The 26,606-nt window shown below is 33.6% G+C and overlaps 1 protein-coding gene across 1 annotated transcript in view; it reads right to left on the bottom strand.

The window, feature by feature from the left end:
- Window positions 1-23,847, bottom strand: part of HLTF (helicase like transcription factor) — a 55,182-nt gene extending 31,335 nt beyond the window's left edge. Inside the window, 14 exon segments of the mRNA XM_006187256.3 lie at window positions 2,115-2,204; window positions 3,070-3,114; window positions 3,200-3,279; window positions 4,840-4,930; window positions 6,255-6,330; window positions 8,922-8,966; window positions 8,968-9,015; window positions 11,216-11,407; window positions 11,570-11,644; window positions 12,918-13,015; window positions 13,577-13,710; window positions 14,921-15,087; window positions 22,177-22,384; window positions 23,571-23,847. Of these exon segments, the coding sequence (XP_006187318.1) occupies window positions 2,115-2,204; window positions 3,070-3,114; window positions 3,200-3,279; window positions 4,840-4,930; window positions 6,255-6,330; window positions 8,922-8,966; window positions 8,968-9,015; window positions 11,216-11,407; window positions 11,570-11,644; window positions 12,918-13,015; window positions 13,577-13,710; window positions 14,921-15,087; window positions 22,177-22,384; window positions 23,571-23,590 (1,369 nt within the window). The 5' untranslated portion in view covers window positions 23,591-23,847.
- Window positions 23,848-26,606: the final 2,759 nt, after the last annotated feature.

The following is a 26,606-nucleotide window of genomic DNA, read 5'->3' as shown; positions in this document are numbered from 1 at the left end:
CTCATTTCTTTTCATTCTTTTCTGTTCAGTAGCAGTGATTTACACAGAGCTAGAGGAATCATGCTCTCCGACTTCAGATTATACTACTAACCTATAGTAATCAAAACAGTATGGTACTGGCACAAAAAAGAGACATATAGATCAATGGAACAGGATAGAGAGCCCAGAAATAAGCCCACACAATTATGATTAATTAATCTATGACAAAGGAGGAAAGACTATATAATGGAGAGAAGACAGTCTCTTTAATAAGTGGTACTAGGAAAACTGGACAGCTACATGTAAAATAATGAAATGAAAACATTCTGACATCGTATACAAAAATAAATTCAAAATGGATTAAAGAGCTAAATGTAAGACCAGATACTCTAAAACTCCTAGAGGAAAACATAGGCAGAACACTCTTTGACATATATTGCAATCATATTTTTTCTGGATCTGTCTCCTAATTAGGTAATAAAAGCAAAAATAAACAAATGGGACATAATTAAACTCAAAAGCTTTTGCACAGGAAAGGAAACCATCAACAAAACCTACAGAACGGGAGAAAATATTTGCAAATGATATGACTGATAAGAGATTAATAACCAACATACATAAACAGCTCATACAACTCAACATCAAAAAACCAAACAACCAGATTTAAAAATGGGCAGAAGAACTGAATAAACATTTTTCCAAAGAAGACATGCAGATGGCCAATGGGCACATGAAAAGATGCTCAATATCGCTAATCATCAGGGAAATGCAAATAAAAACCACATGAGATATCACCTCACATCTGTCAGATAACTATCATCAAAAAGAACACAAATAACAAATGTCAGTGAGGATATGGAGAAAAGGGAACTCTCCTACACTGTTGGTAGGAATGAAAATTGTTGCAGCCACTGTGGAAAATAATACGGAGGTTTCTCAAAAAACTAAAAATAGAATATATGAGCCAGCAATTCCACTCCTGGACATATATTTTAAAGATATAAAACCACTAATTCAAAGATACATCCACCCCAATGTTTACAGCAGCATTATTTACAATTACCAAGATATGGAAGCAATCTAAGTGTCCATAAACAGACGAATGGATAAAGACGACGTTACACACCCCCCCCCCCAGAATACTACTCATCCATAAAAAAGAATGAAATCTTGCCATTTGCAGCAACATGGATGGATTTGAGAGGGCATTATGCTAAGTGAAACAATTCAGAGAAATAAAGACAAATATCATTTATATGTGGAATCTGAAAAATACAACAAACCAGTGAATATAACAAAAAAGAAGTGAACTTACAGATATAGAGAACAAATTAGTGGTTATCAGTGGGGGAGAGGGGATTAAGAGGTACAAACTGTTAGGTATAATATTAGCTATAAGGATATACTGTACAACACAAGGAATATAGCCAATATTTTATAATAGTTACAAATGGAGTATAGCCTTTAAAAATTGTAAATCACTATACTGTACACTTATAACATATAATATTGTACAGGAACTATACTTCAATAAAACAACTAAAATTAAAGAAAATTATGTTTATTCATTTTTTCCATCATTAGACATAAGCTCCATGAAAATACGTCTATCTGCTGTATTCCCAACATGTAAAACAGAAAAGACTAAGGTGCAGAGATATTTAATAACTTGTCCCAGATCACCTTAACCACAGTTCAGTCTCTTTCCACTTCAAATATTTAAGACTCTTAAACAGTGTCATTTTCCTATGAATTACAAAATATGAAGTTATAATAAAGATCATTGACATTTTTAATTGAAAAGCAAATTCTTCTCATACCAAGAATTAAAACTTTATTATAATTCAAATAAATCCAAATTAAATTTTAAAGCAGCCATTAAGTGCTCTATGCCTTCATTAGAAGAAATATCTCTGCTACTCAGAAGAGTAAGTAACCTCTTCCCAACCAATTTTTGACCTAACTAAAACAAATACAACAGAAAAACAGACTCATCAAAATGTACTTTTAAAAATGAGATTACTTATTTCTCTACTTTCTTAACTTCTTATAATATGGTTTTATAACTTGTCACTGAAATTGTTTTCTGAAAAATAGAAAAAAATCAAAGCTAAAAGCTCAGCAGATTTACTGACCTTTTTTCAACATTTTCTTTTTTGTTGCAGGGGTAGATGAAGTAAGTGCACATGCAAACTCTGCATCTTCTTTAACTTTAGAAGAACCTGCTGAAGCAAAAAAACAAAGAATCATTAAGATATTTGAAAACTAATTTTCTCCTATACTTAGGTACAGATATTTTCTAAGGATAGAAAATATAATACCACTTCCACACTCTCTTAAGAGCTTATATAAAGTAAAAATAGTATCTAGTAACCAAAATTGCCTCTTCTAACACTAAGCATATATTTCTAGCTCAGAGAAGAACTGTAGTCATTCACGATAAATTGTTGCTTCTCTTGAGGAAGAGATGTGAAAGTAGAAGCAGCTGTATGCATAGTGATTCAGCTCCCAGGTGGAAGGAGAATTTTTTTCAAGGAAACAGGTGTTAACTTTTTATGAAGAGGACACAAAATTTTCAGATCAGTCAACAGTGATGAGTTATTTTCCAAATGCTATACAATTTCTTAACTTATTATGAATACAATATGATCTGATTAAGAGGAAAAGGAATGTTTTAAAGATAATGGAGAAAGATATTCACTGAATATGTATAAATCTGTATAGTGTGAACTAACATAATTAATAGTACTATGTTGCCAAGAAGGCACTTTCACCCTACTTTTGCAACTACAATTTATATGTATATGGAAAAGGTTTTATTAATGTCATTTTGTAAGTAATAGAAAGTACTTTGTTTTGTTTAAAATTGGTTTAAATATTTTCTCTTAGGTTTTAATCCGAAACTATCCTTTCAATTTGCTTCATTCATTTAACACCCTTGGTAAGCTCCATAAATAGTTCAAATGTAAAAAGCAGTCAAATCTATGACCTGTTACTAAAGAATTCCAAGCTAGACAGATACAAATCAATGAACCTTTACTTTAATAATCTTTAAGTGTAGATTATGGATATTGAAATATATATACATACCTTTTACTCTGATTTTAATCTCTGATTGTGTATTTTTCAGTTTGCCTAAAAACAAAACCACATATAAAATGCTCATACTAGGGAATTAAAATACAGGACACATTATTAAATCAAACTCATTTCATATTACCTTTCATTTTCTGTGGCAATTCACTTGTCTCAATTTCCTCTGAGTCACTGCTTTCAGTGTACTGTATAACAGTTTTTCTCCTAAAATTAAGTATACACAAATTTTTTATCACCCAAAACAAAATGGGATATAAAAACTTACATTTAATAAATACAATACGAATGCTTTTGTCCTGGTTTTTTTTTTTTTAATTTGAAGGAAAAAAATTTTTATTTGACAAATTACAGTCAAATTTGCTAAAAGCATTTTGCTTTCACAGCCAGATGCATTCACTATAAAAAATGCAGTATTACTACCATTTTTAAAAATCTGAAAAAATACTCCATTCCAAAATAGTAATCACTTCAACATTTTCTTCAATATTTGGTAATTCAATTAAAATGCTTATATAAAACTGGAACAAAAAAGAAATAACTGATGATCAAAGAAAACCCTCCAATATATGAAATAAGCAGCTAAGAGGCAAAAATATAAATCTTTCACAATGAAAATTTTTATAAATTTTGTGTAGAAATAGTACAGTATAGTAGTTAAATGCCTAAGAACAATGGACTCTGGAGTAAGACTGCCTCGATTGAAATCTCCATTCCGCCACTTATCTGCCTTATTTAGGCAAGTCACCTAATATTCTTATAAACTTCAGTTTCCTCTCTTGGAAAACAGGAATAAAGATACAATCCACTTTATAGGATAAAATGTGTTATTACATGCAAAACCCCTAAAAGTGTGTGTTGCACAGTAAGTATGTATGTATTAGTTATAGTATGTGTTGGTTGTTGTTAGTTTTTCCCATGTCATCATTATTTCCATGCCCTTTGATCTGATCTGGTACACTAACAGTGCCATTACCCAGACTCACAGTCAGTTCAGAGTTGTAAGATATGAGATCTAAATGAGAGGGAAACTGATGAGTCCTAGTTTTATATTCAGTTCAGACAGATATTAGAGCTAGAGAACAATTAACAAAACTCCAGTTTTGAGACTCTATTGGTGGAATAGCTAATAGGGATTCAGATTTGAGGTTATGCCTGCAGAAATTGATGGGGGACAATAAAACACAAAAGCCTAGTATTTAGATCTACTTCAGAGGGTAAATAAAATTCATAAACTTAACAGATTCAAGCTGAGATAAGAGGGGCATTATGTGTTTTATTCAAATTCTCCCTCTAGTCTACATTAATATAATACTCTCCATAAATAGCTTTATTATGTCTTATTTCTACTAAAGGTGAAATGAGAAAGAACTAAGATGAGCAAAGAATGCTTTTGTCAAGCCATCCAATAAATTATTCATCAGTTCTCATCTCCTCAAATTCATAAAGAAAACTCTTCTAAACAAAACAAAACCAAACCCCAAGAGCTAGATCTTAGTTCCTACGTGAAAGAAATAGGAAAATGTCTGAAAGACAAGTGATTATTTAAAAATTATCAGTTCATCTCTTATATGTTACTTTTTTTCACCTATAAAATGATAACAGCCTACCTGCCTAAGTCACAGTGACTTTAGCAGTTTCAAATTAAAGAATATATTTGAAAGAACTATGTAACTGAGATAATGGTCATATCTCTCTCTTATATGTAAGAAAATGGAGAAAGAGTTTAAACATATTACATATAATCAAACCATAATAGAGTTTTACCTTTTGGGGCGGGAGCTAGACAATTCTGACTTGGGATATTTATTCTTTCCCTTGTCATCTGAAATACTGGGTTCTCCACTACATCTAGATCCTTCCATTTCAAAGAAAAGGACAAATATAGAGTATTAGTAAATTGTCTTAAACTAGCAGTATCCTTCTTAAAACCTTGGTTTTCCTAACTTGATAGTTCACCGTTCTTAATACCATCATTCCTATTCTTTCAATCAGCCAGCTGTTCTCTCTACAGCTTCCTAATATAGTATTTTTTCACTAGAAAGTACCTTCAGTTGTTTTGTACTCAGTCTTTCCCCTGTAGTCATCCAGCCAAATTTCCTGGCTGAACTTCCTGCTATACCAAGGCAGCTGAGAGCTGCCAGAAAAAAAATGAACAATAAATAAAAGTACATTTTCCAATCTCAGCTGTCACCATGTGTCATTTGGCAATTCTTTTACCTAGCACACATCCTCCCTATCCACTCACCAGAATGATTTATACTACACTGGATCCTCTGCCTAGATTTTTAACTCCTCTTACTCCCGTTAGATGACCTACTTCACTTTACAAAGAAAATCAGATGTCATCTTCTATGAACTACCAATTTTCCTACTTTTTTATTCCCTCAATTATCTATATTTTCCCTCAACCCTACTTCCTTTCTTTCTAATGCTAACTCATATACTTGTTTTCTTGATCTCATTTCCTCCCAAATTAGGCTTACAAATTATTCTCTCCATAGTTTCCAAAATCTCTTCCTACCCATGGATTTCTTTCTTAAACCACTGCCCCCAACAACTCCCAGCTCTGTCATCCTCTCTAACAAATTTTCTATTTTTCTCCTATCTCAAACACAGCAAAATACATAAAAGCACACAGTTATTTCCAATTCTTCATCTACTAGTCTTACCTCAAAATATTTTCAGTCTTGCTCTGCTCTAACTTAATTTCTAATCTTCAGAAATTAATTTTGTGAAAGTCACTGACTGCTAAATCTAGCCAAATATCTGTTAAATCCAGAGATCCCTTTTCATTTCTCCTCTGACTTTAGAATTTGTCCCTAACCTATCTTTGTTTCCTTATCTGCTGTTTTTCAAGCACATTACATTATAAATACTATACACTACTGTGAGGTCACAAAACATGTTCTATGTTTTGTTTTGTTTATAGCTGCCTTTTCATGGGATTTTTTTCCCTCAACCAAAAATACTCTTCTTCAGTTTCTCTAATATACTACTATCCAATTCCATTATCGTCTCCTTGATGAAATTTATCCTGACTACCAGTCCTCATGAGATTTTCTAAAAAAAAAAAGAGATCTGAAATTTCTGTATTGTACAAAAGCCAGAGCTGGAATTACAATCATTAAACTGGAAAAATCTAAATCAAATATGCGGTCATGTTCAAAATTAAAGTTTACCTTTAATTAGTCCATCAGCCTTTTCACTGGTATTGTTCCCTCCAAGTTTCATAGATTCATTGTAAACATTACATTCCTGGATGAAAAGGCATATTTCTTACACAGTACTGCTGTCAGTTTCAAATAAATTTCAAATGCATCCTATTTTATAATTGCTTTACTTTACATAATAAATACTACTTAAATTGCTACCTCATTTTGGAGCGATGTCGGGAGGTGCATTAAGAGAAAAAAATGTACAAATTGATGAAAAATTTTTTCATAGGTATCTAAAAAAAAAAAAAAAACTAGTCCATCTTAACCTTTTCAAAAGGAATACAAAAAGGAAACCTCAATTATAAATGGTATATTAGTCACTGTGACAAACATTACTCTAGAATTAAAAGGAATTCTAAGACTACAAACTTTTAAACCAAGTCCCTACTCAGTAAATAATAGATCTTTAATGAGGCTGCCACTGACATCCTTTTTCTCTGGAATTTCCAGGGTGGGTAGACGAAAAAGTCAGGTTTCAGAGGGTCTCCTCCCTTACTCTATCAGGGATTTTCCTGCCAACCCTGGCTTTTTCCTTTTCCCTTCATACGTTCTCCCTTGTTTCAAAATAGACCTATGCATATGTGAGTGAGTATAAAAACTTTTATTAAAGTAAAATTTTATACTTCTTTGTGAAAATATTTTCAACTGAGTTAGTAGGGCAGGGTTCCTCCAATCTTATTTTTAATTCTTGACTTGATTCCCTAGGTAGGAATGACAAATAAAATTGTGTTTAATCAATTTTTCCAGTTTAAAAAGAAAGGTAAGTCATATTGTAAAAGGTAGGTCATATTGTGAATCAAAACCTCAGAATGGAGTTTGGGATTGGTTGGCAGGAGTACAAAGTAAGTTTTGCTAAGAATTAAGGCTAATAAAGGATATCTGATTTTAGTTTCTGAAAAAATAGAATTGTAAATGTTTTATAAAATCCCATTAGAGTTCACATTTTACTAAAAATATGGTTGAAAAAATACGGCATGAGTCTAAATAAGTTAAAAATCAAAGATACATCATTTTTAGATATGTAACTAGAAGATTTAGATAATTAATGTTTTAAAGCATTAGCTCCAAGAAACTGATGTTAAAAATGCCTTTCATCAAACATTCTACTCAGCCTTCCCCAATAAGCAGTAAAATCATTTACATTAAACAGCATGTAAAAATAATTTAAGAATTTATCCACAAATAAAGGGTGTCCCTCTACATTATTCTTTTCATATTAAATGATTTTGCTCAGCAAGCCTTTTCTTCATAGAGTTCAAAGATATATGTATTTGTAATAAAGTCCAACCTATTAAATCATACTATGCTCCAATCTCATGGAATTTAAATCAGTAACATTTCACTCTGTAAGCTTAGCATATCCAAATCTATTTGAATTAATGAAATATTTGCTGTAATAAATGCTTAGTTGGAAATGACATTTTCAGCCTCAATTTCAACCAATGCAGCAAATTATCCTAAAATCTTTCTACTACATAACACCTTAAATGCCTGGTTGATCTTGTGGAAAAAAGGGAAAGCCTTACTGATAATAGATAATTTTTAAATTGATAACTGACAATGAAGCTATAAATAGTCTTAGGTGCTATTCTTCAGTTTTAACAATCAAATGTAGAAAGAAAAGGATGTAAAGAACTGGACTATTTATTTGGGGTAAGGAATTGAATCTCAGACGTTAATAGCAGTGTTAAATGCCTAATAAAAGTACAAAGAAGGAAATGCAACTAAATGCAGAAATCAATAAAGTAGAATCTTAATAAATAGTGGCTGGAAAATGATGTGCAGTATCTTTGGAAGCTGAAGTATCATAAGAACAGCAGTAAACTCCAAAAAAGAGATATTTTGCACATGCTTTTCACTTAGTTATTTCCTACTTTAAGTTCTTTGAATTTTTAGCTGAGAATGAAGAATAACTGTTTCATTCTAGTAACATTTATTTTTCCCAGAAAATTAACTATTAACTCTTAGAAACCAAATATAAATACATTATGTATATATATCCTATAAATAAAAATATACATAAGCTAAGTATCAGTAATAGTCACCCATACTCTCATCACTAGGACATAATTATCACTATTAATATTTTGGCACATATAGTATGTGTGATTAAACTTAGACAGATATAAACATGTACTTACAAAATGAGGACTCAAATTCTATACACATATGTATGCATCTTTTTTTAATTAAAAAATATCATGAAAGTATTCTTCAAAAATAGGATTTTGTAGTTTCATAGTACTGAATTTTATGGCTATATCATAATTTAACTGTAATCTTACTGAGAGATGTTTCTTTTCTGCCTTTAAAATAATGCTGGGGGAAAAAACTCACATTATTTTTCTCTTAGGAAAAATGGATTTCTGGTAACTTTTTAGATAGTTTCTTTGAAATGGCATTACTGAGTCAAAGATTATAAACACTTTTAAGGTTTTTGATACACGTTACTAAATTGCCTACCAGAATGTGGTATAAACTTTCACTCTTATCAGCAACACACAAGAAAGGCCATTTATTACATCTCTAAAAATCGGATATTATCAATTTTTTGACAATTATTTTTAATGACAAAATTGAAAGGTTATACAATAAACCAGAGACTTTAGAAAAAACACACTAATACTTTACCTTCTTCAGATTTTTTTTAGTTCTTTCAACAGGAAGAGATTTGCCCATCATGGAAGTTGGTAAGAATCACTGCAATGGCTGTCAGAGTTTTGCCCTTTAAAATGTTTTACAAAGACAAATTGTCAGATTCTGAAACCCAGTTGACCAGAGAGCATTCCAAAATTGATTTTAAAATCAAGTAAGAAAATATCAGACAGCATTCAAGTGTGCTAATTATTATATTAAATAATATACATATTAATGAAAATTGATTAAGTTAGGAAATGCTTTACTACACTGTAATTACTAGGAGTTATTAAATAATTTAGTCCGTAACTAGTATAAGCATCTGTGAGAAATCTCATTTTATTGAATGACTGCCATTTTAAGATTTCACATTTAACCCTGAACTAAACTTTATCATGAAACCAAAACTATTTGTTTGCCATATAATTCAGAGCTAACTTAAAATGATTACTAATTTCAGTATGAATATAAGATAATTATTTCATTAAATTTTATTTAAAGATAATTCTAAGACTTAGGCTATATCTTACCAATAAAGCATAAAGGACATATTTCTTGTGTAAAAATCTTTTCTTAAATGAAAACATGAAATTTTTCGTTATTTTCCATAGCTAAATTTATACTTCGCAACACAGAAATAAATCTGTCAGTTTTAAAACAGTGTAAAGCAGCAGTTTTCAAAGTATGGTCCACAGGTCCTAGAGGTTCCTCAGGACTCTTTCAGGAATATATGCAGTCAAAACTGTTTTGACGCTACTAAAGACCTTGTTTGTGTTGGTATCTGTAGTGATTCCACAAAAAACAATGGTGGTAAAACTGCTCCTACCTTAGCATGAAACAAAGCAGCTGGGACAACTGCATTTTTAACCACCACATATAGTAAAAACAAACAGCTTCACTTTAAGAATGTTCTTGATAAAGCAGCACATATTCATTTTATCAAGTCACCTCTTAAATACATACCTTTTTAATATTCTGTATAACAAGAGGGGAAGTACACAACATACTTATTTTGCATGCCAAAATATGAAGGTTATTTAGAGAAAAATCACTTGTGAGACTGAACTGCAGGTTCAACTAGCTACTATGCATCACCATGCATCATCACTTTTCAAGTACTATCATTTTAACTTGAAAGACTGACAGCTAGTTATTTATAACTAAGTGGCAGACATTTTCTTGAAAAATGAATAAAGTGAGGCTATCAACTTCAAGGGAAACAACTGACAGTATCTGTTGTTAATGATAAAATTTGAGCTTCCAAGCAAAAATGAGAATGTTAGAAAACTTGTATCCAATACTACAAGCATAGAAGCTTCCCAAATATAAATGCCTTTCTCATAAGATCAGCAGTACTATCAATGAACGTACTTTTTTTATATTGTTTGATGAAATAAATCAATATTTGGCAGATTTGTGTAACTCAGTGAACCAGTATTTTACAACTGAGTAATACGTAATGTCACAAAATCAAGCATAGGTAAAATATCCATTCAATGTGCAAGCTACAGCAGTGGATTTTAATGGAACAGGGTATAAAAAGTTCATTGATAGGATTTCTAAGTCCCACATTATAACTATTAACCTTTAATAAACTAATACTAATTTTACTGATGTATCAAAGACGATCTAGTTATCTAAAAAGGGTATTAAGACACTCCTTCCTTTTCCAACTAGAAATCTGTGAGAGGACTAATTTTCTTTACATTAAAGAGATCTGTAAAAATGTTCAACAATGCCAGTCTTCTCATCAAAATTGCTTTTGTTTCAGAGTATTTTTCATTTTAAAATGTTATTTCTGTTAACAAGTAATGAGCTTATTTTAAAAATAAGAATCAAAAAGTTTAATACCTAATACTATAAATATCAATAAATATATTAATAGAGATAACCCACAAAAACAAAGGCTCTTTGGGATCCTCAATTTCTAAGAACATAAAGGACTGCTGAGACCAAAAAAGTATAAAAACTGCTGATATAAGGAATTATATCTTTCCTTTGAGAAGACTCATGAAAGTTAAGTTACCTTGAATTTCAAAAGAAAACTGAGAAACATGTTTGTATCATTACTGCTAATTATTTTAATTGTACCATAAGCAAACAAACCAAAAGAAAAAAAAAAGCTTAGCATTATTTTAAGTTAAAACTGTGGAAAATTGTTCTACATAAACAGTGAAATCTAATCCCCAACTGGTGCCAACATATCCCTATCTCTACCTACTTCAAAATTATTTCCTATAAAATCTTAGTTGCAAAATAAAATATTAACTTGAGAAAAAAATAATTACCAAACCCATATCATCAGCTAAAATTCCTCCATGAACATTTTCTGGTCGGTCCTTCTCAGAAAAATTTGTTATTGTGTTATAGTATACGTCACTTCGTTGTTCCCAGAATGGTGGAAGTTCTTCACTGTTTTCCCGTGAAATCATCCAAGCTAGAGCTTGTTTTTGATGTGGAAGCAACGGTGTTTCAACAGCCTATAAATAAAAGAAATGTCATACACAGAAATATAATCAGCCCTTTCTTTTTCCCCCATGCAGAATCTGGAAAATAATTGATCTTATGATTAAAAAATGAATAGATTAACACCATATTTTAAAATTTCAAATAGTTTGAAATAGGAAATGCTGGATCAGTACCTCAGCTGGTTCCATTTCATGAGTTTTATCATCCTCTTTTAAATCTTCAAACAATTTGTCAAATTCTGTTTTAAGCTACAACAAATAGCAAGAAGAAACATTATCAAACAAACCAATTAAAATAGTATTTGCAGTCAATTAAGATTTCAAATCATTTAATTAAATAAAAGTCAAATATCAAAAGGTACATAAATAATTCTTTGAGATACTACACTGCTCAATAAAGGTAGAATAAGTAAGTCCTTTAGGTAACTGTTACAACAAGAATTGTAAATCCTGAATTTCAGTCACAGCTCTGTCATAAATAAACTAATATGTAACTTTGGGCAAAACACTTAACCTTTATGGCCCTGTACCTTATTCCTGCAAAATGAAAGGGATGAACTAGATTTAGAGTGTCTTTAAGGTTCCTTCTGTCACTGAAATTCTGTGATTCTATTAGCTGTATTCAAACCATTTTGACAAGATTATACCAGGTATTTTCAAGTTTTTCAAACAAATGACATTTCACTTATAATTACTACAAATCAAGAACTAGCTATGTGCTACAAAATATTACAATGACTTCAATCTTATGCTAATTTAGCTGGTTCTTTAAATTAATCTAGTCCAATTTTATAGTAACATATATGCATTATAATTCCTTTTGTAAATTAGCAAATAAATACATAGCAGCAGCCCAGAAGAAATCAGGCCAAGTCTAAAAAGTGAGGAGAGGTTATCTGGGTTTTACTCACCAGACACAGGCTCAAGCCCTTCTAACAATGAGCAGGGAAAACATAGTAACTATAATTAGTATATAAAAAGGCTAACATTGATAAGTAGAGACAAAAACATCTTTGATGTAATTTGTAGATTGATCTGCATTAATTTATTTTATACCCTTTTTCCCCCTCAAACTAACCCAACATAACAGTAGCCTGAATTACAAAGTAGACAAGAAACAGACTAAGGCCAAAGATTTGGAACAAATTTTTTTAGCACGGCATTTGCAATCTTACTGAAAGAAGGAGTATGCTTCAAGTTTCATTTAAAAAAAAAATATGGACATTTAAAAAACTTCAAATAATATAAAAATATCAAAACATGGTAAAACATCCTAGGCATATACAGCAATGTGTGTGTTTTAATGTATGTATGAATGAGTGTGCACGGTGGATATATTCCTTATCACTGCTTTCTTTCTACATAAATGTTTGCAATATATTTTATTTATTCTGCATGTTTCAAAACTTAATATATCTAAAGATTACTAATACTAGCATATACATATTTATCTTATATTTTAAACATTAATCTTCAACATTTAAAATTCACTTTTAGATAACAAAATGAAAGAGAAGTACACCTGTTCAGTTGTCATCTGTACTGCAGCATGAACTGGCATACTATAGCTTGGTCCAGCTCTTCCAGAGCCCCAACCACTTTCCAAACTGAATCCTAAAGCTACAATTTACAAAACGAAAAGAATAAAATCACCAAATGAAATAAATTATCTTTTAGTAAATAGCTTTTAAAGCTTATATAATAAGCTTAATTTAAAATTCCCTGAATATATTTAAGAAAAATTTTAAAGCTAAATCTCCTAAGTCACTCAAAAAAATACATTAAAAGAATTCCATATTATTTGAACAAACTCTTAAAAAACAAATAATACTTTTTCATTCTCTGTTGGAAGATTCTTTTTATCTCTAATTTATTGAAAAGAATGTTTAAAATCAGGGATTTCCAGATATTATCATTGAGGGAAATTTAGGGGCGGAAATCCAGGACCTCCTTGTACATTTTTCTGTGTATGTGTGCAACCTCTTATGAATCTATAGTTATTTCAAAATAAAGAAAAAAATTCAAGGATTTCCTTTAAAACAGTTTAAAGAAAGAACTTGGAGCCTTCAGCACAAAATAGTTTAGCCAACCAAACTCAAAGTATCAGTCAAGAGAATAAATGTTTTACAATTTCCTTATCTTACAATATCAAAATAATAGTAGGTTTAACCCTAAACTTACTTTTTGGTGCAGGACCCAATTTAAATCCATGTTTCTTCAACTGATCTAAAACTGCTTTTCTATTTTCTTCTTTTCCCCAAAAGGTCATATGCAGAGGCATGGTAAAAGCATTGTTTGCACCAAAAGGAACTACCCTATTATAATTGAGATGGAAAAAAAAAAAAGAGAGAAATTAGAAGTGCTATTTTTTACATTTAATTTTCAGTCCCATTAAGAATCTGTTAAATAAATGTCACATTCAAATTCTGCATGTAAGTAAAACAGAAAGGAACTAGTTGGGAAGGCCAGAAAAGATAGACAGCTTAAAAAAGACATGGAATATCACCATCAACAGAGAAGAAAAGGGTGTTTTTTAGGATCAGAATGTCAGAAGAAACTGAGATGAGATAAAAGTGTTTAAATACACAGATAACTTATTACCAAGACTGCAACATAGGTGAAACAGTAAGTTTAATTGAGAAGGTAGAGCTTCTATGAACAGAACCACTCAGTGCAGCAACCCATTTTGGGAGAATGGGGAATGATTTGCAAGAACTACTTCTGATACAAGATTCACTAAAAGTTCACTCTCAATATCTGAAAAACTTGATGAAATGAGAAAGGAGACAACAAATAAACAAATGAGACGACACTGCTGAGTATCTTCAAATTTACCTTTTTATATCCTAAACATCTTAAACATCCTGCATTTAAACTGAGATCACAAACACAAATGCATAAAAGAGAAAAGGTAACCAAGAGAGTTTTAAAAAAGGAACAGGTAGTAGAACTAAGACAACTGCTGTTACTCAGCTCCAGTCAACTGACATTACGTGGAGATGAGTATCCTGCATCACTAGATCTTCCCTTTGTCAAGAGAAATCTTTGTAAATAATTCTTTATAATTAGGTAAAAAAATCAGTGTGTATAAAATGTAGAATATCTGGAATATTGGAAATAAATGAAAAACATTTTAAACACTATGTAGGCAAAATCAAACTCATCTACCTACATCTGATAACAGGCTATCAGTTTACAACCCCTGATTTAAACAAACACTTCCAAACTTCTCAAGTAAATGCACTAAAAGGCTTTTTAAAGAAGCTTTTTCTTAAAAGATGGTGTGGACTTTCTAATAATTGAAGCAAAGTCTATTTTTCTCCATGATAACAATTTACCAGGAAAGTGAGGGCATAACTTTTCATGGCTAAGGTAGCAGAGACAAATGAAAGGAGAACTAAAACATTTATTGCATACATAGTAAAGGTACAGTGACAAAAGTTGTCAGGGCTACTATATAGACCCTTAAATTCAAAGATCACTACAACTCAAAATTATTAAAACTCAACTCCAAAAGTGCATTACCCTTCAATTTGTGCCAATTTGTTGTCCATGATATAAGCCAAAGCAGCTGCAAGATCTTTCTTTAAATGGCCAACCTGATTTCCATTCACATTGTTTACTTTAATTGCATTCTTATCATAGGGGTTATTGGGCTCTCGTTGTAATGCAACCATTTCGTTATTATTAACCTAATAAAAATAATAAACAGATATTATTAGAAATAAACATATGATAGCTTTCTTCATCACACTTTATCAGGGATTTCCATTCATTTTTTAATGTTTACTATATCACACTGCATGTAAGAAAACACATGTTCTTGGGCTCATTTCTATAAAAATATTAAAGAATATATTTTACAATAATTCTTTTACACTATTTTCCTAATTTACATTCATTAGGAAGTTAACAAATCCTTGGTATATAAAAGATACACTCAAAACTACCAGATTCACATTATCTACAACAGTCAACATTATAACTTCTGAAAACAAGTAATCTCTTGAATGCTCGCTCTGTGTCAAACATTGTTCTAAGTACATTACATAGATTGACTTTTAAAAATGTTACAGCCCTACTGGTAGATACTATGATTATCTCCATTTTACATATGAAGACACTAAAGCACTGAAAAGTTAAGTAACTTGCCCAAGTCATAAAGCTAATAAACAGGAGAATTAGGATTTGAATCCAAGCAGGCTGGTTCCTGAACCGAAATTCTCCAGAATCTGAAAGGGGTAAAAGGCATTAATTATAAGTCAGAATGGAACACATCCAGCCTTCAACTCATGCAATTCTCTGATTCCACTTGATTAAAAATTACCTGAGGGTGACATAATTGAAAATGGAAGATTAAGGATTTCTAAAAACTCTCTTCCGTAAAAGCAATGAAAAAACTAGCAAAAACTGTCAGAATCAACTTTTTCAGAATGATAGAAACTAACCAAAGGATTGCAGAAACCCAGGGAGTCTTAATTCAAGAAAATGGCTGAATGTTAGTGCCCTAGCCCCATCTCTGGCTCTCAGCTACATGGTAGTATTTAAAAATAACAACCTGCTGGGATTCTTGGTGCAGCCTAGCAGTTAGAGGGACACACTGGAGCAGAATCTTTTGAAGATTCATTCCTATAGATTTGTCATTATTTGACCTGCATGGTGGTTCACTAGAAGATTCCCACTTGCGAAGCTGTTTCTATTTAACCTCTGAGCTTTCCCAATACCAAAAACCTCTCCCTTGGGTGGGTGTTTGTCAAAAGCAATTTTACAGTCAGTGAGCAATAGCTGGGGCATAAAAAAATAATAACCAAAGGGCTTAAAAGGAAAAACTGGGGAATAAGATGTCCATAGGGGCTTTGGAAAGCTCCAACATATTCCTGGGAATCTAGAAGGCCAAATGCAAGCACAGGGCTGTAAGGCATCTCAGGAAAGACCTGAGAAGGCCCTAAGCTCTAACCTCTGGCTGAACCTGAAACTCTTAATAGGCAGGAAATAAAGGCTAAGGAAGAGTCATCAACTGCCTAGGTGAGTGTTGAAGGAGTGCCCCAAATGCACACAGATCCTCTAGGGATATGTGTACTGGGAAATGTACTGGTTCTAGTACAATCATTAGCTGACCACTAAGATATCAGCGGCCGGGCACAGCAAAGAATAGGTCATACAGAGTTAATTTAGAAAAGTTACCAAATAAACAATTACCAAAATCAGCAACAACAAGGAACCCTGGGGAGAAGGAAGAATTTGATTTCTGGAGTTGCCACATTATTTAAAACATCTACTTTTCAACAACAACAACAACAACAACAACAACAACAACAACAACAACAAAATGAGACCTAAAGAAACAAGAAAGTATAGTTCATACATAGGAAAAAAACTATCAGAATCACTTATTCCTAAGGAAGCACAGATGTTTGAACTATTAGAAAAAAATTTAAATTTTAATCTTAAATATATTCAAAAACCTACAGCAAACCATGTCTAAAGAACTAAAGGAAAGCATGAGAACTATTTCTCAATAAATAAAAATTCTGGTGTCAAAAAAGTACAAAGTTCACTAAAGTTAAAAATTCATGAGAGGCTCAAACAGCAGATATGAGCAGGAAGAAAAAAAATCAGTGAAGCTGAAGACAGGTTAATTGAGATTATAATGTCTGAGGAACAGTTACAGAGTCTGAGCATCAGAAGGAAAAAAGAATGAAGAAACAGCTCCTGTAGGACAACTGCTAGCATACCTACACACACATTATGATTCTCAGGAGGAGAAAAAGAAACAGAATATTTGAAGAAATAATAGCTGAAAACTTCCCAAATTTGATGGAAAAACATTAATCTACATATCTAAGCAGCTCAACAAACTCCAAGTAAAATAAACTCAAAGAGATCCAAACCCAGACACATCATAATCAAACTGTGGAAAGAACACTGACAGCAACAGAGAAGCAATTCATGACTTAGAAGGAATCCTCAATAACATTAACATCTGATTTCTCACCAGAAACCACGGAGGCCAAAACACAGTGAGGTAACTTTTCAAAGTGCTAAGAGAAAAAAAACTCAACCAAGAATTCTGTATCTGGCAAAACCACCCTTCAAAAATAAATTAGAAATTAAGACATTCCCAGATAAACAAAAACTGAGAGAATCCATCACCAGCTGACCAGACCTACATGAAACATTAAAAGTAGATCTTCAGGCTTAAATCAAATGCACTAGACAGTAACTTCAATCTACATGATGAAATAAAGAGTACAGGTAAAGGTAATTGCACAGTACATAATTTTTGGTTGTAACTTTTTCCTATCTGATTTAAAGGGACATAAAGCAATCATAAATCTGTGCTGATGAACATGCATGCAATGTATAAAAGAGTTAATATGCATAACACCAGCACAAAGGAGTGGTGAGGAAGAGAATGGAGCTGCAAGGAAGAGAATGGAAGAATGGAGCTATCTGAAAGCAAAGTTTTTGTACACAACTGAAATTAAGCTGGCACTAATCCAAACTAGATTCTTATGAATTAAGATATTAACTGTAATCCCCAGGGCAACTACTAAGAAAACAATGCAAAACGTATAATAAAAGAAACAACCAGGGAACTATAATGGTACATTAGAAAATATTTAATACAAAAGAAGACAGTAACGAAGGCCAGAACCAAGAGCCAAATATTACATGATTCCGTTTATACGAAATGTCTAGAGTAGGTAAATCCATAGAAACAGAACATAAATTAGTGGATGTCATGGGCTAAGGGGAGGGAGTAATGTGGAGTGATTACTAATGGGTGCAGGGTATTTTGGAGTGATGAAAATGTTCTAGAACCAGACAACGGAAATGGCTGCACAACCTTGTGAATATCTAAAAACTACTGAATTGTACACTTATGAATGGTGAATTTCAAAAAGATACATGCACCCCAATGTTCATAGTAGCACTATTTACAACAGCCAAGACATGGCAACAACCTAGATGTCCATCAACAGATGACTGGGTAAAGAAGCTGTGGTATATTTATACAATGAAATACTACTCAGCCATAAAAAATAATAAAATAATGCAGTTCGCAGCAACATGGATGGACCTGGAGATTGTCATTCTAAGTGAAGTAAGCCAGAAGGAGAAAGAAAAATACCATATGATATAACTTATATGTGCAATCTTAAAAAAAAAGAAAAGAGAGAGAAACAAACTTATTTACAAAACAGAAACAGACTCACAGACATAGAAAACAAACTTATGGTTACCAGGGGAGAAAGGGGAGGGAAGGGATAAATTAGGAGCTCAAGATTTACAGACGTTAACTAATATACATGAAATAGGTAAACAACAAGTTCATACTGTACAGCACAGGGAACTATATTAAATATCTTACAGTAACTTATGGTGAAAAAGAATATGAAAACAAATATATGTATGTTCATATATGACTGAAGCATTGTGCTATATACCAGGAATTGATGTGTAAATTGACTATACTTCAATAAAATATATTTATACACATTAATAAAAAAGCATCCAAAAAATGGTTTTTATCGTATGTGAATTACTTCAATTTTTTAATTGCCTGAAAAAGACACAGGAAAGCTGCTTTAAACCTATCTCAGTATCTGTCTACTGACTCAAGAGACTATGGCCTGATAAACCAGATTATCAGACAAATATTCCTTTCTAGCTCTTTGAAGCCAGACTAAAAGAGTACATAGTGTATGATTCAATGTATATGAAACTCTAGAAAGGCTAATCTACAGTGATAGAAAATAGACTGGTGGTTCTTAGAGCAAGGCAAAGATGAATGATTACAACAGGATGCAAGAGAACTTTCAGGGATGATAAAAATGATCTATATCTTGGCTGGAGTGCTGATTATTAGGTATATATCTTTGTTAAAACTCTTAAAATCACATATTTAAAATGTGTGCATTTATAAATATATATATCAATCACATCTCAATAAAGCCGAAAAGGTTGCAAACAGTAAGTATGCAAAGATAAATACCTCAATTTTTATTACAATACTTTTTATCAGTGATCAACTCCAAAATGCCCATCAACAAGGAAATTAAAAGTACCATATAGATTTGTATTGACGTGAAAAGATATTCCTAATATTTTACTTTAAAAAAAGGTGACTACTATAAAAGGCACAATATAATCTCATTATTATTAATACATAATATAATTTCAATTCACATGTATATGTTCACAGAGTAAAGTGTAGAAGATATAACAAAGTGCGTTAAGTTGTGGTTGTGGATTTAGGGAGACTTAATGCTTTTTCTCTTAGCCATTTTAAAATAATAAATGTGTATTACTTATAAAATAGTAATACATATTTTGAAAAATAAAAAAATTAAGTGATTACTTTTAATCAGCCCATCATATTTTTACTAGCTTACCAGTGCCATGGAAATTATTCTAAGACCAACAAATAGTGATTGTTCTAAAATCAGTAACAACCATGATCTAATATTTCACAATAGTTTAAAATAATTTAAAAATAATGTTAAGTTCTGAAAAAATTTCACAAATCCAAAATAGGAAAGCTCAGAAGTGAGTATGAGAGCTAGAGAACAGATGGATATATAAATTCAGTAAGAACTGATAGACACCACGAAAAAATTAGAATAGAAAAACTTTCAGAATTAAAGACTAAAGTAGAAAGAACACAGAAGTGAACAGATCTCATTTTTTAAAAAACATGGTAAGGGAAATATATGATAAAAAATAGAAAAGTGAAAAATATGATCTAAAAGATTTCAGAGGACTTAATAGGCATATAAAAATGGCATACATATATGCAGAGAAGATATAAAACAAAGAGTAGAATCTAGTCCTCTGAAAAAGAAAAACAAGCTTTACAACAAAGCAAACGTTTAAAAATAATTAAAGAAATTTTTCTGAAATAGAAGAAAATTAAGTTACAGAACAGTCAACACTGAGACATAACCTAATGAAACTATAATACTTTTAAGATAAGGAAAAATATTCTTTAGTTATCCAAGCCAAAAAATTTCAATTCACTTATTTTGGAGAGAAATCATATTGCTATCAGAATTTTAACCAGCAACATTTCATATAACATCAAGATTTCATGGAGAGAAAATATGGGTCAAGGATTTCATATTCAACCAAACTGCCTTTGAAGCATAAGTATCACAATTACAAACACACAGAAACTCAGGAAATATTGTTCCTTTCAAAGGAATCCCCTAGACAACACACTTCAACACATTTCAGACAATCACAAAATAATCTTAGACGCTCTGATATTATAAAGAAAACACAGGAAAACAGAAGACTAGACAAATCTAGATCATGGAATTCTTTCCCAAGGAATCTCCTGCAAACCATGCTTTAGAAAACCAAAAAATGATCTGAGAAGCTTCAACATAAAAAAAAAAAAAATGGGGGAATGGAAGACCTGACAAATTCAACTTTTCACAGAACAATATATCTAGTTTCTGCAATAAATCAATGACCAGAAACAAAGGATAGGTGGGTGACTTATGAGACTTGACAGCCAAGGGTAATATTATTAATTTTTTTGAATCAGGATCAAAACAAGTTAACTATAAAAACACACTTTTGTTGTTTGATTTGGGGGGGGATTAGGTTGGTTGGTTTGTTTGTTTGTTTTTCATGGAGGTACTAGGGACTAAACCTAGGACCTCATGCATGCTAAGCAGGTGCTCTACCACTTAAGCTATACCCTCTCCCTAAAAAAAACATTTTTAAACAATCAAGAAAACTGATTATATCAAATACATGTATGTATATGCATGACTGGGACATTGTGCTGTACACCAGAAATTGATACACTGTTATTGACTGTACTTTAGTTAAAAAAAGAAAGAAAACTGATTATGGATAAGCTATCAGCTATAATAGGGAATTATTATTAATTTTGTTAAGTATAATAATGACCTAAGAAAATGTCTGAATTTTTTTATAGATACACACTTAAATGTTATAAAGTGATACAGTTGGAATTTTTAGTACAAAAGAAAAGCAGAAAAAGTAATGAAGCAAATGTGCAAAAAACTTGTTAACTGCTGAATCTGGATCATGGGTATATGTAAGTTTATTATATTATTCTTTTATACATGTTTGAAATTTTTCATAATTAAAAATATAAAACTAGAGAGATATCATCCAGATAATGCAGAGGCACACTAGACAACCTTAACAAAGACAATTGCTTTCTGTCTCTGTTCTCACACTCAAGCACACACATACACACTGCGGAGAACAGAGACAGAGAAAGATAAATACGGGAAGAAAAAATGGGAGACAGTCTTCCTATAGAAAGAAAATAAAAAGGTCCTAAAAATAGACAATCTCTTATCTAGCAGGAGTTGATCTTCCTAAATTAAAAATATTAAAGTGCAGAAATGTGCTGAAGGACATAAGAGGAGAAAGCAATGGACTGACTTGGAAGTCATTTTGCAAATGTACCACACAGTATCTGTTTTTTGGGCAAATCATTTAACTTTCCTAAGCTTCAGTTCTTCAGTTCTAGAAGGGGATAACAGATGTCTTATCTACCTCAGAGACACTGTAGTGAGTGATCAAATGACACTATACAGATACAAGTGCTTTGTATATTGTAACCATGATATAAAGGTAAAATAAGATGAGTAGTTAGGCATTTGTTATCTCTTGCTCAGATATATTTCAATTACTTAATGTAAAATAAATATTAACTGTATAAATTATCTTATTTTCTAGGCTAGTAACATATCACATCACATTAACTTAATATCTAATGTTATACTCACTACTCCTGTGTAATAGCGTAGACCAACTACATGACCTCTCAAAGTTCCAAATAAAACTGAATCAAGCTCTTCATCACTAGTTAGGAAGTCATCTGGAGGAATAATATCTTGGAATTCAAAACGGGGAAAGAAAGTTGGATATGAAAGGCGTGGAAAATTTCCATGGATTCCGTACTGGACAGTCTGCAAGTACTTCCAAACAGGATCTCTATTTAATTTAAAAAAAGGGGGGGAGGGGGACAGAAAGACAATACAATATTTAATCAAGTATTTCTCTAAGACTATACCATATTTAAAGCCAATTGCTTTCTCACACTTCATTTCAACAAATTAAATCTTATGTGGGTGTATTATGTAAAAATTTGAATCGAGTTCCTATTAGACTCTACTTAATTAAAGCAGAGAATGGAGTGAGTGGAGGCTTCTAGAAACCCTACTTGTTGAATAATGTCTCTTCTACCCACAGAAAGTGAAAACCCCAATAAGGGGTTACAAATCTCTTTCCCAGTGATGATCACCTACTTAAATTGAAATGCTATGCGATGTGTGTAACTAATTATATGCCAAAATTTCAACAGACATTGAGCTAGAAGAGACTTGCAAATATAGAATTTTTTAAAACATGAAGCCATTTATATCCTTACAAATACAAATTTAGCATCATTACCTTAATTCCCTTCGAACAGAAAAACCCATATTTTATTCAGGTATCCCAACCATGCCACCATGGGAAGTTGACCTCAATCCTCCCACTCCCTCAATCCCGACATATAACTGTTTAAGGGCTCCCTCAATCCCCTGATGGATAACTGTTTCCTGAACGGGTACATGAATCAATTTGGACAACGAAAAGTAAGAGGAAGTCGGCTGGGAGGGCTTCCAGGAAGCTTCTACTCTCCTAAGGACGGATAGAAGCTATCTCCCCTGCATTTTCCGGCACGTCTCGAATACCGCTTTTGGCTTTTCTGCAAATGTATTATTTTGCATGTCGGCGCAAGCACATCAACTGTGAGCTACCTGGGGACAGGAGCTGTCTTACCCAGCCCTTTATGCCGAGCACAACGCCCAGCTCACACTGGGTATCTAATACGTGTTTTGTGGGGAAAAGCAAAGGACGCGATCCTGGCTAAGGGTTGGAGCTTTGACCCCAGGACCCCCACAGCCCTTGTCAGAGATTTCCCCGAGACCCTGGCACCAGAGGAGCGAGAGGAGCCTCCCCGCACCAGCCAAGACTACGCGTTTATTTCCCCCGCGGCTACAGGAGCCGCCAGCCGGACGAACACCAGCTGCAGAGATCGCAGAGGGAACGCGAAGGAAACGCGGGGAAGGTCAGGTTCATTTGGGGACGCCGCGGGGCCGTTATCCCCGGCGCCCCACCCCCTTCGCCCCTTCACCTCTTGAACATCCAGGACATGGCGCTGAGTGGGTGACGAGGGGAACGCCTGGGCTCCCGGAATCGTTATCGAGCCGCCTCGATACACCTCCTTCCAGGCACCACCGCCGAGAAGCCGGGGACGGATTCCGAGCGCAGAACTAAGAACGCGCTGCTGAAAGGCAAGACGCCGCGAGGCCAGTCAGACGTCGACGCCGTCTCCTTCCAGCAACAATCTGAGAGACGAGCGACGCTTTGTGACTGGCACTGGGAATGTCCAATCCCGATGAAGGGCCTACGGAGACGAACCAATCAGGGCACTGAGAGGAGCGCAACTCCTCCCCGCGTAGAGATTCAAAGACTGTGGGGGGTCCCGGCTGCAGGGGCGGTTCCATCCGGGTTCTTCCCAGCCCCGGAGACAGGCGCGCGGGAAAACCACGCGGCCCCGCGAGCTCGACTGCGGTGCCCGCTGTGTCAGCGATTCTCTCAGATTCCCTTCCTCAAACGGGATAACGACTCTCCATTCCACTGTTTCCGTCAAGCCCTAAACCTAAGCCCCTTTCCTGAGACCCTACGCCATCCAGCCTCTAATTTAATCTTCATCTGATGTGACGTGTAGTAGGATCTTGCACTGAATAAACTACGCGCTTTACGAGCCCTGGAACTACCAGCGAGACCCTTTAGTTCGTTTCCTGTGGTGAAACAAGGTAGCTGCCCTCAAAATATTCATTTTAAGCTCCACTAGCGAATCAACGAGACACACCAGCTTTAGAGGGCTTAATTGCAATTTAGAGTTACGGAGTCCCCCCTCCCTCTGTTTTTTAAGGGAAATTTTTCATTTCTACCAGAAGAAAGCCATTAAATGTGATGAGAGCACAAGAGCTCGGTTGGTGACCGCTGGAAGCCCTCCCAAAGTCCCCTGAGGGCACGGGGCTGTCTCTGCAGGGAGGGAAGAAGCTTGTTTCCCTCGGGGAGCTGTAGGAGGCCCTCCTAAGTGCTTAAGTGCTCCGTTGCTGGCTTTTGAGTCTGAGGAGACTCAGAATTCGGCTTTGAGGGGACGAGTGGGCCGGCTGCAGCCCAGGTGCTGGCAGGGCTGGTCTCTGCACCTTGGGAGCCTTTTAACTGGTGCAGCAGCGGCACCAGGGTGAGAAACTGGTGATGGCCCTGACCTGCACTTAAAGCTCAGGGTAACTGTCAAGAGAATTGCAGGCTCAAAGAGGAAATGTATTTGAGGATGTGATCAGTATTGACCCCTGCACTTCATTGAACGGTCCATTTTACGCTTCCATCAGCGGAGTATGAGAGGTGGGTCAATGAAACAATTTTTCAAGAGGCATTTGTTTGTTCATTATATTAAACTATCACGATCTGTAAATATGAACCTGCGGTGGAATGAGAAATGGAATTTGCAGTACTTATCACTTCACTTCACTCAAAAGAAGGAAGATGATGAGGAAGATGAAGAGTGTGGCATTTCAAATTATTGTAGTTATTTCACTTTCTTCTGGAAGTATTATGAGGCAGATGGCTATTTGTGGTGTGCCAGATCTAAATAAGTTCTTGGAAAATATGCCAGAAAATGCCCAAATTGAAAATGTTTTGTGTGTAAAGTTAATAAAGAAGTCATGATCATCCAGACTGGAAAATAAAATTTCAACTATGACAATACAAAATGTAACCCTGACCCTTTCAAGAATTGACACCTATGAGTAAAGACCATCCCATGGTTAAAGAATGTGGATTGAATGAAGAAAACATTTGTTAAAGTCATATTTTTTCCATCTTGTTAATATTTTACATCTCAGATCTAGCAGTTGAACTTGGACACTCTTTAATCATTCCTTATTTTTATTTTGAAAAATAAAGTACAATTTGTGCTAGTTAGATTTAAATGTTACAACACTTACAAATTCAGAACTATCACACAAGATGTTTTCTGAAAAATGAACATTTGTAACTGAAGGAAGAGAATGGGAACTGTATAGTGGCCTGTGTGTTGCGCTGATGTGTAAGGAGAATGTCACAAAGAGTAGTGAGGAAGATAAGGGCCAGAGTACATAGAAATTTATGGTCTATAGTAGAGTTTGTATTTTATTTTAAATGCAATAGAAAGCCAGCAAATGTTTTAAGAAGAATGATGATCTGCAGTAGGCTTTTACAAAATTCATTCTGGCAGCTCTGTGGAGACTGGATTAAAGGGAACAAGAACAGAAACAGAGAGACTGCTTAGTTGATAATTAGGAAACCATTGTGTCCAGGTAAAAGATGATAGCTCGGAATGCAGAAGTGATGAAACCAAGATGGCCAAAAGTGTTTGCTGATGAATTTGGATATGGGTGCTAAGGGAGGGGAAAGAATAAAATATTATTCCAGCCACCCACTTACAAACAAGCTTTCTCATCCTTTCCCCCACTTCATGCAAATTAAATATGTCACTCCCCTGTGTGATGCTGTTAAGTATGAAATCAAAGAATGGCATGTGTGGCTTTTTATAATCTGTCCCCTACTTCCCATTCCTGTCACTTCCCAACCCACCCTTCCTATAATGACCTCCACATTCACAAGAAGAAGGCCATTCTCACATGCAGCAAAGTTAATAATAAACCAATCCTTGATGTCTTTTAGTAACTAGTTTGTAATCCAATTTTTACAACTGTCTCAAAAAATGTTCTTTTATAGTTTGTTATTAACAAAATAAAATTTTGAAGCCCTAGGTAAAGAAAATAAGAATCTGAATTTCCAAGTCTGGCTTCAATACAAAAACTTCTAAGTTTATGTCATAGCTAATAGATTCTAGAAGAGTATATGATGTTGTAAGAACTTGGGTTTTTTTTTTTTTTTTTTTTTTTTTGCTTCATTCATCCAAAAGGAGAGAGAGACAAAGTTCAATAGAAGAGATTTTTGAAATGACTTAGGAGAGTTCACAAAGTAAATATCTAAGTGGATCTTAGAGAAAGGGCCTGGAATGCCATCACCCTGGGCCAAACACCACAAAGCGAGGGATGATAGACTGCCTAGCAAAAGTTTCTGGAGATCCTATAAGAAAAGGAAGCTGTGC

This window comes from Camelus ferus, chromosome 1 (assembly GCF_009834535.1).
Source record: "Camelus ferus isolate YT-003-E chromosome 1, BCGSAC_Cfer_1.0, whole genome shotgun sequence".
NCBI classification, from domain to species: Eukaryota; Metazoa; Chordata; class Mammalia; order Artiodactyla; family Camelidae; genus Camelus; species Camelus ferus.
This window is presented reverse-complemented; position numbering and strand designations above follow the sequence as displayed.